The sequence below is a fragment of the Colossoma macropomum genome, unplaced genomic scaffold (genome assembly GCF_904425465.1).
Source record: "Colossoma macropomum unplaced genomic scaffold, Colossoma_macropomum, whole genome shotgun sequence".
Taxonomy (NCBI): Eukaryota; Metazoa; Chordata; class Actinopteri; order Characiformes; family Serrasalmidae; genus Colossoma; species Colossoma macropomum.
Window position 1 is genome coordinate 24534697 of NW_023494785.1, and position 13822 is coordinate 24548518.

General features: G+C 39.8%; 1 protein-coding gene across 2 annotated transcripts in view; it reads left to right on the top strand.

Moving 5' to 3' along the window:
* Window positions 1-13822, top strand: part of cdkal1 (CDK5 regulatory subunit associated protein 1-like 1) — a 350180-nt gene that overhangs the window by 56062 nt on the left and 280296 nt on the right. For both annotated transcript variants that reach the window (XM_036588203.1, XM_036588209.1), the window contains exon 4: window positions 3071-3155. In XM_036588203.1, the coding sequence (XP_036444096.1) occupies window positions 3071-3155 (85 nt within the window). The remainder of the gene's footprint in view (window positions 1-3070; window positions 3156-13822) is intronic.

Genomic DNA, 13822 nt, shown 5'->3' on the forward strand with positions numbered 1-13822 from the left:
TGGGCTCAGGTTGTTCTAAAGCCTTATGAGAGTGGAGATGGAGATGGGGAATGCAGCTGGGGTGTTCACACCAACATAACCCCCGCCCCCCCAAACCCCAGTGAGACAGGGATGTGTGCGTGCGTCTGTGCACTTTGACATACACTATTCAACCATGATGCCTGTGGCGAAATCATTTGCTTAATGCCTAATGTGTTTATCAATATTTAACCCATTTTGGTTCAGTGGCAGTGATCTCCCTACAGAGTTACTGTTAATGGCTTTGTTTTTTAAAGGATAAAAGCTATGTGTACGTTAATTCCTGTGACTCCAACACTGTGAATGTGTTTGGGTTAGTGATGTGTGGGGAAAGTAAAGAGAATTTGAAGGTTCATTGTGTCACGTCCAGTGAGACAACCAATGTAGCGGCCCAATTTGATCTCCAAAGGATGCCTAAATTTAGCCTTTTTTCTAGTCCCAAAACAACTGTTTACACTGTCTAGCACTGTTTAAACAGAGCGGTCACTTAGCACAAAAGCATACATTTGTCAGTGAGGATAGCTGGAGAAAACCTCAGGCCACGAGGTGGATAAACAGGTGGATAAACCTTATTACTATAAGATTAAGAATGTGTAGTGATTTGATATTTATAATCTGACCATTTAATCCTTAGAAGTCTAGAATGTTGTCGTTTACCCAAAGTATTTAAATGTAATTACACAATTATTTAATCAGATACATAGTACAGTATTACATTTACATTGTTTCCATTCTGCATCAACAGATAGCAGAGTCTGATCTTTTCTGATCTTTTTATTTCAAGGTCAAGCAATGACAAGCATGGGTAAATTTTTTTTTCTTTCTATAGAACAAGATTACACACTTCAGTAATGTTTCGGCAGATTCAAATCATAATAGTATCTCATCTTCTACTTACAAACACAAATGTGGTGTGATGTGCACTTTTGACAGAATTTCTCCACTTGTTTTAAAGAGCTAGAGTGAGAAATAAAATAATGTTTAATTGACACCATGTTTTCGTTAGTGTTAATGGGAATGTGGTTGAATATCACAGATTTCTCAGCAGAATGCCTCCAGACTTGTGTAAGCCAGATGTGTTTTTTTTGGAAAAAAGAGATTTGGAAGTCATATGTGAACGTAATTGTGACGGAAACCATTAATTGAGCAGGCTTCATAAAAAAAGTGTTTTTACGTGAGCTTATTTTCTGTTTCCCACTCTCTTTGCTAGTGATTCATGGATGTGAGTAGGCTTTACGAGAACTGCCTGCTTGTTTTGCATCAGGTCACGTTTACGAGGCTTCTCTTGGTAGACTACTAATGGTGTTAATAAGTGGCTGATTGTCCCTCAGCTGGCCGATCTTGACATGCGTTTTCCCGCTTGCTGTCTGGCTTCATCAGTTGGACTTTAACTGTGTCCTGAGGCCTTATGCGGTCCTACACTGCTGTAAACAGACTCACTAGAAGAACGGAAAATTATGCTGAGTCATGTAAGGTGAATTAGCCTCCAGAGTTTCACTGCTGTTTGTTTTGGTCTTTGGTTTTGTGAATAACAGAGGGCTGAGCAGATTTATCTCGCCTTGGATTGGAAAGTCAAACTTCAGCCGTCCGGAGAGCTGATGAGATGTGATGTTGCCTTTTGCTTCCGTGGCACATCCTGTGCTTCATGCTCACCGGTGGCTCATGGAGGATTTGTCACAGGTCACTAGCGGGTGTATATTAGCTTGTGTTTTGTTTTGCTTTTTTTTTTCTTTTAAAAGCAAGCCACACTGTCTGTGTATAGAAAAAGACATCTGGTGAGATGAGCCAGTTGTACAACACCATTTAGAAAACTGTCACCTACAAGCCTTTTTTGTACCCTTAAAAAGGGTTCTTGAGATGAGATGTATGAATTTGCAGTTTAAAGAACAGTCACATATAGGTTCTAGGAATAACCCTTAAATTGGTGTAGAACCCTTATTGTTCATTATTTGAAGATCCTTTTAAAGCTAAAAGGTTCTTCACCTTATCAAATATTTTTCAGACATCGTTCAGTAGGTAGCCAAAAATGATTCACCTGTGAAATCACACAAAGAACCTTTTGTGTGAGCACCTTTTTTTGATAAACAATTGAGAAACAACAGAAACACAATAATGAGCTATTGATAGATATTTAAAAAGTGATTTTTTTTTAATGCCTTGAATCAGAACTCTGAATTGATGCCCTTCAGGTGTGTGTGTGTGTGTGTGTGTGTGTGTGTGTGTTTGTGTGTGTGTGGGCCACGTGATACAGGTGGATAAACCTTATTACTGTAATATTGTGATTGTTAGTGATAGATGTGTGTAGGCTCATGAATGCTTGACTGATGTTTGGTAATGGACAGTAACAGAAATATCTAAGTCATTACTGTGGAGTGAAAGAGCAGTACTGCCTCAGACACTTGTGTGTGTGTGTGTGTTTGTGTTCAGAGATGATCATCATCAAATGCAGTTGAAGCTACACTATGTAAGTTTTGGGGATTTGCAGATCTTTCTGGTGGAAATGTGCAGTTGCACATTTTGTACATTTAGTAGATTTTGTAATGTTGGTTGTGCTTTGGATCCCTTCCCCTTAGCGGATGAATCTGATGATTGTGAGTGGGTTCAAAGAGTATTTGAAGAGAACTCACTCAAAACTGGGTGAAGGGTGTGTCTTCTGAGGATGAGTGAATTATCTAGTATTATCATCATATCTTCACCAGTATAATGTTGATTTTGCATTTAAGACCTGAACATTTGGCTGGACCTTCTTTTTGAGCCTGTGCATGTGACGTTAATATGTAAAGCCGTATAACGTCTAAAAGACTCCCACAAAATCCAACTCCACATGTCTGCCTTTTAAATGACTACTTCAGCCTTTACAGGGTGATTTGTAGCAGCACACAGACATTATATTTTAGCATATTTTTTTTCTTCTGACTCATTAATGCTACAAAAAACTTACATAATGCAGCTTTAAATAGCTGGAACTCTTTCAGTGTAGAACAACATTCACTCCTTCTCTCTCTCTCCCTCTCTCTCTCTCTCTCTCTCTCTCTCTCTCTCTCTCGTCTAGATAATCCATCTGATGCTGATGTGTGGTTGCTGAACAGCTGTACAGTGAAGAATCCAGCAGAAGATCACTTCAGAAACTCCATCAAGTAAGAGTTGAGCCTGAGCCTAGTTGACCATAGCATACTCTAACACATGTCCACTGCTGTCCTGTTAACATAGCCCCAAATAACACTAGTCACATAACTGAAGCCATGGTAAGGAAAGTGACAGTGACAGCTTTGTTGAACAGGGCCAGGCAAGAAAAACATGGCAGGAACAGCTTACATTTTGTACGAGCTGGAGTCAAATCCCCAGCACTACAGCTGATGTTGTTTCCAGCAGGCAGACAAGCATCATTTGAAAATGTTGCGTCTCTTCCTCTGGGGAGCAGAGTGGTTTTGCTTGCACAGATAACCTGCTCACCATGTGGAAACCACCGTCTGACACTTCTTTTTCATGACGTAGACCACTCTCTACGTCATGATATCTTCCTCTCTATCTCATAGTTTTGATCTCACTTCTAAGTGACTCCCCTCTCCACTCAAAAGCCATTTATGATTTCATAGTTTTTGAAAGCAGTGATAATTACTAAAATAATTTTTTCGATGTTGATAAAGCTTGTTTGTGGTAGTTTAGGTACAGTTATTATGCTTTTCTCTTCCTCAGTCCAGTATAACTATAGAAAACGCTTGAATTTGAGCAGTTGCTACTTCAGTAGGTGACTGTCTGCTTTTTACTCACCAGACAGGAAGGGGAAAGAAGTGTAGCCATTAGGCTTGTTCAACTTAACACAACCCTGTGCTGCCTGACTTGGTGGGGTGCATGTTGATACATTTTTTTCGTTTGTATTTTTTTTTTTTTTGTTTGCGTCACCACCATGCTGTCATAATGTTGTGAGAGCAAAGTTGCTGCAGTTTTCAGAGCCAAGCACTACAGTCGCACAGCACCCGCCTGCACAAGCTGAGAGAAAGCTTGATGACAGAGCTTAATCCTTGTTGGATAAAAGTTCTGCCAACAACCATGTAGATATAAACTTTAATGAATACTTCAGATAGTATTAGAGTATGTAGTGTTTGTGGTCATTTATTATTATTATATTATTATTATTATTATTATTATTATTATGATTATGTTACGTTTGATATATTACATATCTAATGCTGTGGGACCTCTCGCTTACATGGGATGCTGCTAGTAAAACTGCCCGGCTGCTGTGTCTCCGACTTGTCCAGCAACTGCAACCGGTTACTTTTGCCGACCGCCAATACGATATGCACATCATCTCGAACAAGCCCATTCATTTTAACATCTCAAACCATCATGACAGGTGGCGTAGCTAGCTAGTTACTTCAGTGTTGAAGGTAAAGAAGATTACAGAAGTTAGAGTCATGAGTTTGAGAAAAAAATTCTCTGAACAAGTGGAGCATATATTTTATGTATACATTGGACACATATTGTTGTCTTATTTCATGATTTATGTTGATAACAAAGATGTTTGTATTCCGCCAGAATAGGACTTGTATTTTCTTGCTCTTTTTGTCACGTGACCTTGGCCACTGTCCCAGCTTCACCACAGCCCTGATCTTTGCACACCATCATTCTGTGTTTCTCAGTGCGCGCAGACAGTTTATGTTACCCTGACTCCTGCTCTGCTAACATCAACATCTGTCTCTGCTGCAGCTAGACATGCCAACACCAGCGTCTGCCTTTCGTCTGCTGTGGGTTCTTTATGGCCTGCTTCAGGCCACTGTTTGGAGTACAGAGTGCTTTGTGTGAACACAGAAGGTCAGAAGGCAGTGCTGGAGTGATGCTGACTGAGCGGAAATGGGTCACACTGAACTCCCACTCACTGAGTTTGCCTCAGTACACTGTTGCTCGCGGGTGACCATTTTCTTCATTAGTTAACCCAGTTATTGCTAGAGATAACAAAAGTATGTTGTAATTTAAATTAATTCTTGTTTGTAGCTCAGTAGAGAAATTCTTTCAAAAGTGCAAATTCGGAACATTTAATTGATACCACATTTGTGTTTTGAAGCTGCAGTGTGTAAGATTTGTTTGTTAAAATGAATAGATGAAGCATTACTGAGCCAGAAGGGTGAAAAAAACACAACTAAAATATGGTGTGTGTATAGTCAGCCCGTAAGACTTGAAATAAAAATTTATGCATTTTTAGGCAGTTTTTCAGACCATGTTGTACATCTTTTATGTATTAACATCACATGCACAGGCTATATAAAAAGGTCCAGCTTGATGTTTGAGTCTCATATGCAAAATCAACATTAGACTGATGAAGATATGATGACAATAGTTGAAAATTCAGTTACATCATCTGACGACACCTTGTTCACCAAGTTCTCTTTGAATACTTTTTCAACACGCAGACATTCAATTCCATTTGGGAGTCTGAAGCACAACAGACGTTACAAAATCTTCTTCTGCACATTGCAATGACAGATTTCCACCAGAGAGGTCTCAAAATCCCTGACTTGGGACCAAAATTTTAACTTGCATAGTGTAGCTGACATTGAAAAATTCACACCCCTCGATACGTGATATTAAATGTATTTCAGATATAAATGTAATCGATTACCTAGTTTTATAGTTAATTATATAATCGCATATAAGTAATTCAATGTAAATTGAATGCATATAAAAATTACAGCAGTAACTCAAGACTTTTAAGGGTTAATATTGGACATATTGCTAGAGCTTTTGAAGAGTTGTATGTTTTTAAGTGAGCTTGTTGTACACACATTTGCTCATACCTTTATCTGTGTTTAGCTTTCTGTTTGTGTAGTTGAGTCCACAGTGAGTTGTTGGTTAAATAATGATGCTGGTCTTTATGGTGTATCCTAACCTCTTTGATGCAAACAAAACAGCTTCAGCCAACTATTCAAAAACCCCACATATCGAAGTCATGATGAAAGAGAGTGAATTTATAGTAAACATTGGATTAAATGAAATCCAGGTGGGAGTAAAGATATAGTGTAAGCTCAGACAGAGTTCTAATCCCAGCGGAAATGCGCAGGAAATGAGTGTGTTTGTGCAGGGTAAATTGTAGTGGCGCAGAGATAAGGACACCACTGAGCTTCTCATTATGGGACTAATTGAAGTGAGAGGTGGAGGTGTGTGTGTGTGTAAGGGAGGGAGGCCTGCTGATGCCACTGGCTCCCTCTCTGCCGGCTCCAATCTGCAGTCATTAATCTCACTCAGCTGTGACTCTGAGTTAGTCGTGTGCTCCACAAGGGAGGCTGTGTATGTGTGTGTTTTTGAGTGGAGTTTATTTTTATGCCAGACGCTGTTTTCGGTTAGGCCTAGATGGTGAGAGCTGGAGTGTGGGAGACAAGTGGATTTATTTATTTAACACATGCATTGTCTTCTTTGGCCCTGAGTTTTTGTCTGTGTGTCTGTCCCTCCTTTTTAAACATAAACACTAGTTTTCAACATTTATTAAGTCATCTAAATGAGACACTTCCCATGTGTTCTTAAGTGCTGTCGAAACACCATCCACAGTGGTTGGATCTATCAGTTGAAAGGGACCACCATAGGACAGCTGCTGACCAGATATTGAGGTGGTGGACCTTTCTCAACAAGGTAGTGACAGTGTAATTGGCATGGTGGTTCTGGTATGAGAGTGTCACTGGGGGAAGCAGTTGAAGATTTTACACATATCTGTGTCACTGCTGGGTGGAGAATTGTCCACCACCCAAAAATAACCTGCCAAGGGTGGCTCTGTGGTCAAAGACTAGAGGATGGCGAACACATATTGCGCATCAACAGATAATCTACAGTCTCTAACTACAAGTTAAGGGTTTTTAAGACCAGTACCATTTCAGTGTCACTTAAAGCCCTTAAAGGATTATCCCGCTGCTTCACAACCTAGTGCCTGTCTGCCACATCTATTTTCTTTTGATTATCTTGGACAGTGCTTTAGATATGTTTCCCTGTACTGGATAAAAGAACAGAAAACTTGTTCACTTACAAAATAATTTAAGGCAACTGCCCACTGGCTTCTATTAAAGGTGTGTCTGACGAGCACCATACATTATACTGCAGCCAGTGCTACTGAAGTAGAGGGAAGACTCTACATGTGATATACGGCTTTCAGTTTCTCTGTCTCATATGCAAGTCGCACTTCCGACCCTCACTCACTGACTGAGTCTCAGACCTTCAGTGGCCTCACATACACAGGCTTAAGAGTAAGCCTGTGTATGTGAGCCTCCCGGCCTAAATTCATGCCAGGGGAATTCGATTAGGTTCATGCTCACCTCGTTCTGCTCTGGCCTCCTCTTTGCTGGGTACCATTTCCTATGGAAATACCATCATTTACATAAAAACTGCCAGATGAAAGCAAGGTAATGTTTTGCATTTTGATGTGTGCATGTTTTTTTCCCTCATTGGCACACAGCGCTGTGAGGTCGGCCTGGTATGAACTGCGGGTGACTGTGAGCGGTGGAGCATGCTGGAACTGGGAGCAGACTGCTCACACCACTGACAGCCTTATGCAATTTATACACCTGAAACAAGCTATAACCCACTTCGAGTAACAAGCAGACACACAGAACCCTAGTGCTCTTTATGTACCAGCGGAGATTTCATTCATTAATCTGGAAAAGAAATCTGAGAAAAAAAGTGTTTCTCATGATGATTATAATGTCCAGTTGCTGCATTTTGTTTGTAAGTGATACTAATTTGTTACTGTGAATGGCATCAAGAAGGCTCACATGGCTGTGCTCCATGGCCTCCTTGATGAGCCATGAGCTGCTACTGAAATTTTATTAGATATTCACATCGTCTGAGACGCTTTCTCATTCACTGAGCTGACTTTGGGATGGTTCCTGTTCCACTAATAGTCATTTCCTCTTGATTTGCCCCATTGTATTTGGCTTCTTTCAGCGAACGCAACTTGACTCAAAAACCCATGCTCTGTGGCTGTTGTAATGCTAATGAATATGTAAATTATATTGAAATAGATTAGAGAAAGAATAAGGCATTTTCAAGTTGAGGCAGTGCAGAAGGAATAAGGATTTCCTTAACAGAGAGGTATGCAGCTGAAATGGAAATACAGTTAAAGCGTTCTTGTGCAGTCTGCTGCATAGGCTTGAGGCAATGTGCTACTGCCTTCCAACTGGCGTGCACAGTTACTGTTGTGTATTTTTTATTTATTTTATTTTATTTATTTTTTTTGAGATGCACTTATATCATAACAGATAATTGTAAAAAAAGAGAAAAGTAAATAAATAGCAAGTATCAGCATTGGACAGATGTTTAGATTTGACTGATATTTTAAACCGATGTTTGATAAACCGATGGTTGATTAATCAAACCTCAATAAAGTACTGTACTAAAATGTCTGCATTTTATTAATATTAAAATGTATTAAAATTATTTATTATTTTTACCGCATTTGGAAACCTTTAGAAATAAGTTATATTTCTCTGAGTTTGTAAGCACTTTGCATTAACATGTATTGCATGTCCAGATTTTATCTGGATAAAATTTGGCCTGATTTGTTTTTACACTTTTTTCTGAAAGTTGTCCCCAGTTTGGCCAGATTAGATCTGATTGTACTTGCACATCAAAAATATGTTTTTTTCGTTTTACTTTTGAATACTTTTTTTTCCCCCCATTACAATAAGAGTAGACAAGCTTGCCTCGGATGCCTTTATTAGCCCAGAGTCAGAGAAGGCTCTTGGTTTGGAGCTAAATCCAGCCTCCCATATCTTCCATCTTTCATTTCCTTTTTATCCTCTCGCCTGCTAGACAGCGCTCGGCAGATGCCTTTATGCCCATGTATTTTTGTGTGGATAATGAAACACGCTCTGTTCACACTTGTGTTAAATGTGGTCAAGATCAGTCTCTGACCACCTCCAAATGTGCTTTTAGTGATCCGATAGTAATCCAGAAACAAGGCGTCCTGGGTGTGTTTACACCTGGCTTTTCATGCAGTCAAGTGAAAGCTGAATGTGATCCGATCAACAAAAGACATATGTTGATACAAAGTGTAAACAGGCCCTTTGTAATGCTAATCCAGGTTGATTTAGTCCCAGTGTTTACATTTTATAAATGTGTCATGTTGCTTGACCATCTGATTCTACTGCTTACAAACAAAACATTGGCTAGTGAAAAAATTGTTTATTGCAATTATCATTAATACGTTGTTTATTGAATATTAATGTATTTTATCATATTGTGTTTTTTCACTGTTTTTCAAGGGTTAAGAGGGTTGTACTTCATCGTGTGTAACATCATGACTTGTTGCTTTAGTAAAGCAGCAGTCAGAGTGATTGCACGCACACACACACACACTTAATATCTACACTGTTTCGGCCCCTCCCCCCCATTCCCTTTCTCTTCTCTCATGTGACTGTGGTGTGGGGGGCAGTGGGCAGCGTGGTGCTGGCTGCTGTTTCAGAGCCTTCTTGGAGGGCGCACAGCCTGGCACATGGCTCACACACACACACACACACACACACACACACACACACACACACACGCACACACAACCTTCTCCTCGTGCTTGGTCACACTCTTGCCACTCCTGGCACGGTGGCCTCAGAGTAACAGTCAGGCTCTCTCTGCTCCCTGAGCTGTGCTATTGTTCTTCTACGGACTCTACTGCATGGCCTGTTTGATCACAGAGAGAGAGAGTGAGAAATATAGAATAGTTATGACTCTGATCACTGCTATTTATAGGGAGAATTAGAAACTCTGTTTTAAAGCAGTAGTTTGGCAAATTCTCAGATACACGATAGTTTCCTTTACCCCAGAGGTAGTTGGTCAGCTAAGACATGTGGTGTCTGAAGGTAGCTTTGTTAGTTTTGTGTGACTCTAGCTTACCAGTAATAGAAGCTTATTTTCTCAACAGTTAGCATGCCTAAATCATCAGGCACTTACCTCATTTTTTCGAGTTGTTTGATAATCTCAAGTAGACTTGCTTATGTTGTTTGTGGTGCTGTACGACATACTGGTATCAGGCTTCAAGATGGTAACTGGGGTAATGTGGTTTTTTTTTGTTTTTTTTTGGGGGGGGGTTTTTTGTGTTACTCAGAAACTTTTTATTTTGGTGAAACTTTTTATGCCTCTTGGTTGTCTAAACACTCTGTCCTTTTAATTGTACCCTGCAATTACCCTGTGTGTGTGTGTTAAATCTGCTTCATGATCAAACTCTGACACGACACATGCTGTAAGTCCGGCTGTGTGTTGGATTTGTCTGACAGGATAGAGCTCAGCTCTGACACCATCCACTCTCATAACGGGGCACTTTTTAAACAGCATTTACAATCAGTGTTCCCAACTCAATGTCTGTCCTCATCCACTTGTACTAAAACAACTGATTTCAGACCAGTGGGTCAAGGTAACTCCTGTTTAGTGCAGGGTTGCTATGGGCCACTTTTCCAGATACACAATAAGCACAGTCCACATGTTAAGTTATTGCTTCGGGTTGCGTTGTCTGTACTGGTATATCGGTATTTCTATCATACATTGTTGTTGTTTGTAATTGTAGCATTATTGATGAAATGAAGATATAGGCAACTCTGAAGTCATTTACTGGGTGCCTGAGATTGTTTTTAAAGAATATGTATTTTTAAGAAAAAAATTATAAATGAAACAAATAGTATGTTTTTCTTCTCTAAATCTGCTTTATGTCGGTAATGTTAACAATAGTCATTTTAAGAGGTGTAGAATAGAACAAAACAGTTTAGTTAAAGCAGAGTCAAGTTTGTAAGGCATTTTGACATGAAGTCTCACTATTCAGGAAGCATTATTCATTAACTTTCTCTATTGCAAACTTAAATATCATCTGACACTGTGATATACCATCCAGCAAGTGGACAGCAGTCTTCTGTAGCGTCCTTTAGTCCGCAATAACAGCCCTGTTTGACCACTGGACTGTAGAAGATTTTTTGATTTACTGAGAGCCGAAGGAGGACTGAAATCATCTAATCTGTGTTAATGCCTGTTAGTGCCTGTCTTGTGAAATGAGTTTCAGAGCTTAACTTTCATACATTAAACATCAAGTTTTTTCCTGTGTGACATGATGAAGGGACAAAGTTTTCTGGAATTCTGCATCTCAATTGTTTAGGTGTTTGCAGTTGTGTACTTTCTTGGTGTGTGTTCAATATTGTGGTTTGTTTACACATAAATAACAAAAGATAACTGTATTTACAGAAACATGACTGTTTTGGAGCATTACTTTGTTGTGCCCAAGAGAAATTGTTAATAATTACTAAGCAAAACATTTCTTTGAAAAATGCTTCAAGCCTGCAAGCTGCTATGAATCAGTGGTTTGGGCAGCTTTATTAGAAACCCCTATCTTGAGACTCCACCTTGCTGGTATACCGTTGCCATATATAGTTAACGTTAGGCATCCTGTAGTGCTTCATCAGTGTTTCGTTTCTGACCACAGAGCTGGTCTTGTCTGGATATTTTTGGGTGGTGGACCAACCTAGCAGTGAGACTGATGTGTAAGAAAAAAAAAAAAAAAAAAAGCAAAACTGCTGCACCCGTTACCCTCATACCAGTGCCACACACCGAAATGTCAATGTCATTGCTTTGTTTAGAGAGATCCAGCACCGAAATAATATCTGGTCAATAGTGCTCCTGTGGTCAGAAACTCACCAATGAAGAATGTTGGTAGAGGGTAGCTGACAAATTGTTAATGCCAGCAGATGGACTGTAGTGTATAATTGTACACAGTGACCTATAAGGTAGGTCATGATCATAATTTGGGCAGTGAGTGGATGTGTGAGGGAGGTGTTTCTGATAAAATGGACAATGAGTGTACATGTTTGATCTGCTGGTCAATGTGTTAATTCACTTTCTTGCAAACATATGACATACTACAACAACATACTAATCACCATTCACCCATGATGTTGAAAATAATGTTTAAAATCAGGCACACACAAACACACACACATGCGCACATTTATATGGCTGGTCTTAAGGGGGCAGTGTCCTCTCATGGACTGTGTTGTACAGTGTTGCAAACCCAGCAGACATTAAAAGCTCTGGTGGAGAGCTTTTAGTGATTTTTTTTGTTTTGTTTTGTTTTGTTTTTTTTTTGTTTTGTTATTAATTTTTTTTTTTGTTTTGTGTAAAGCCACAGAGACAAAAGATTAAACACACACCTCAAGGCTTTATTACTTGATGGCACTATGAATTGCTTGGCTGCATGAACTGAGTGTTTGATTTATTGGTTAAAACAGTAAGTGGCGTGATGATGGTCAGTACTGATAACGTTGGTGGTGATGGTGACCAGTGGCACTTTGTGTGATACTGTAGTTACAGTTATTTCCACTAAGTTATAACCATATTGTGGAAGGAGAGGAAGTGTGTGTGTGTGTGTGTGTAAGAGAGAGGGAGTGTGTGTGTGAGAGTGTGTGGGTTTATCTTTGTGTTTACAAGTTCTGCATGGTAACAATGAGGCCCATGGGGGTCTGTGGTCAGACAAATCATAATAACAGGCGGAGGGAGAGGGAAAAGCTGCCAGGGCAGTATATTACTGGGACATGATGAGACGTGTGGGTGGGTGTGTGGAGCAGCTGCAGAGAGGCTTGGGCCATTGTTATGCTGGGTTTACCTAGCCTCGAGGATACATGTGACCACTGGCCCTAAAGAGGGCCTGCTGCAACAGTACATACACAGGACAAGGAACATTGACATATTTTCACATGACAGAGCTGTGCTGGGCACAAACAGCCTGGCTGTGTGTAGGTCAGAGAGGTCTGACCCTGTGTGTTTGTCGTTTGACTCAGAGTCTGGGTCTCAGCACTCGATTTAAGTGGTGTTTGATCCTGAAGCTGTGTAGGTCACTCTCACACAGTGAGTCTGATACACAGGTCAGCTCACAAAGTGCTATTTTTTTGCACCAAACACACTCTGAGGGTCTAGTTTGGAGCTGTGCATTCACAGACATACAGGCTAAATAATTATTTGAGCTGAATTAATTTTGCTTGGGGAGGTACTGTAATTTTCATGATTACCAATGAGATGTGTGATTTTAACAAGATCTGCAGTGTCTGGAGTGAATTGCCCTGTTTGGCGAGTTATTGTAATCAAGTGCTATGCCTGTCGTGTAAATATGACATGAACATCTGGGCTGTGACCTTTCAGTCCAGGCTGTCTCTGGTAATTTGGCCAAATTATATAGATACTTTTTCCTGTACTCACTTATAGAGGAGATTCATAGCCAGGCAGGCTGAAGAAAAAAAACCTTCTTATGGTTTTAGTTGCAAATGTCAGCAGCTGATGTGACATGAGATCTGGGAATTAAAAATTACTTAATCATATCAATATCGTCAGATGATTGTTTTAGAAAAGGCTGATGTGTTTGATGTTTAAACATTGCAGATATTTCAAAGCAGTATTTAGTAACATGTTTATTGTATTGTATAACATTACTGTATTTCATTTTACTGCATTTGTAACCCTAAAGAAACAAATGTTATATTTTTTTCAGCAATGCTAATCCAGAGGGATGTAGTCCCAATTTCTACATTTTGTAAATTTTTATGTATCGACGTCGGCACATGTGTACATGACAGATATCGGATATCAGCCAACACTTCCTATATCAGTGCGTCCCTACTGAATACTTTTCTTTTTATACGCTAGAGCAGTGGTTCTGGACCTGGAGTACCCTTGTCCTGCATACTCCAAATCTGATCTTTTTCTTCATATGTGACACAGATCAGTGTCATCTGTCTGGCAGTGTGAACAGCAAAAAACGCATTGAATCTGACATTTTCAATTCCGATTTGCGGCAGTG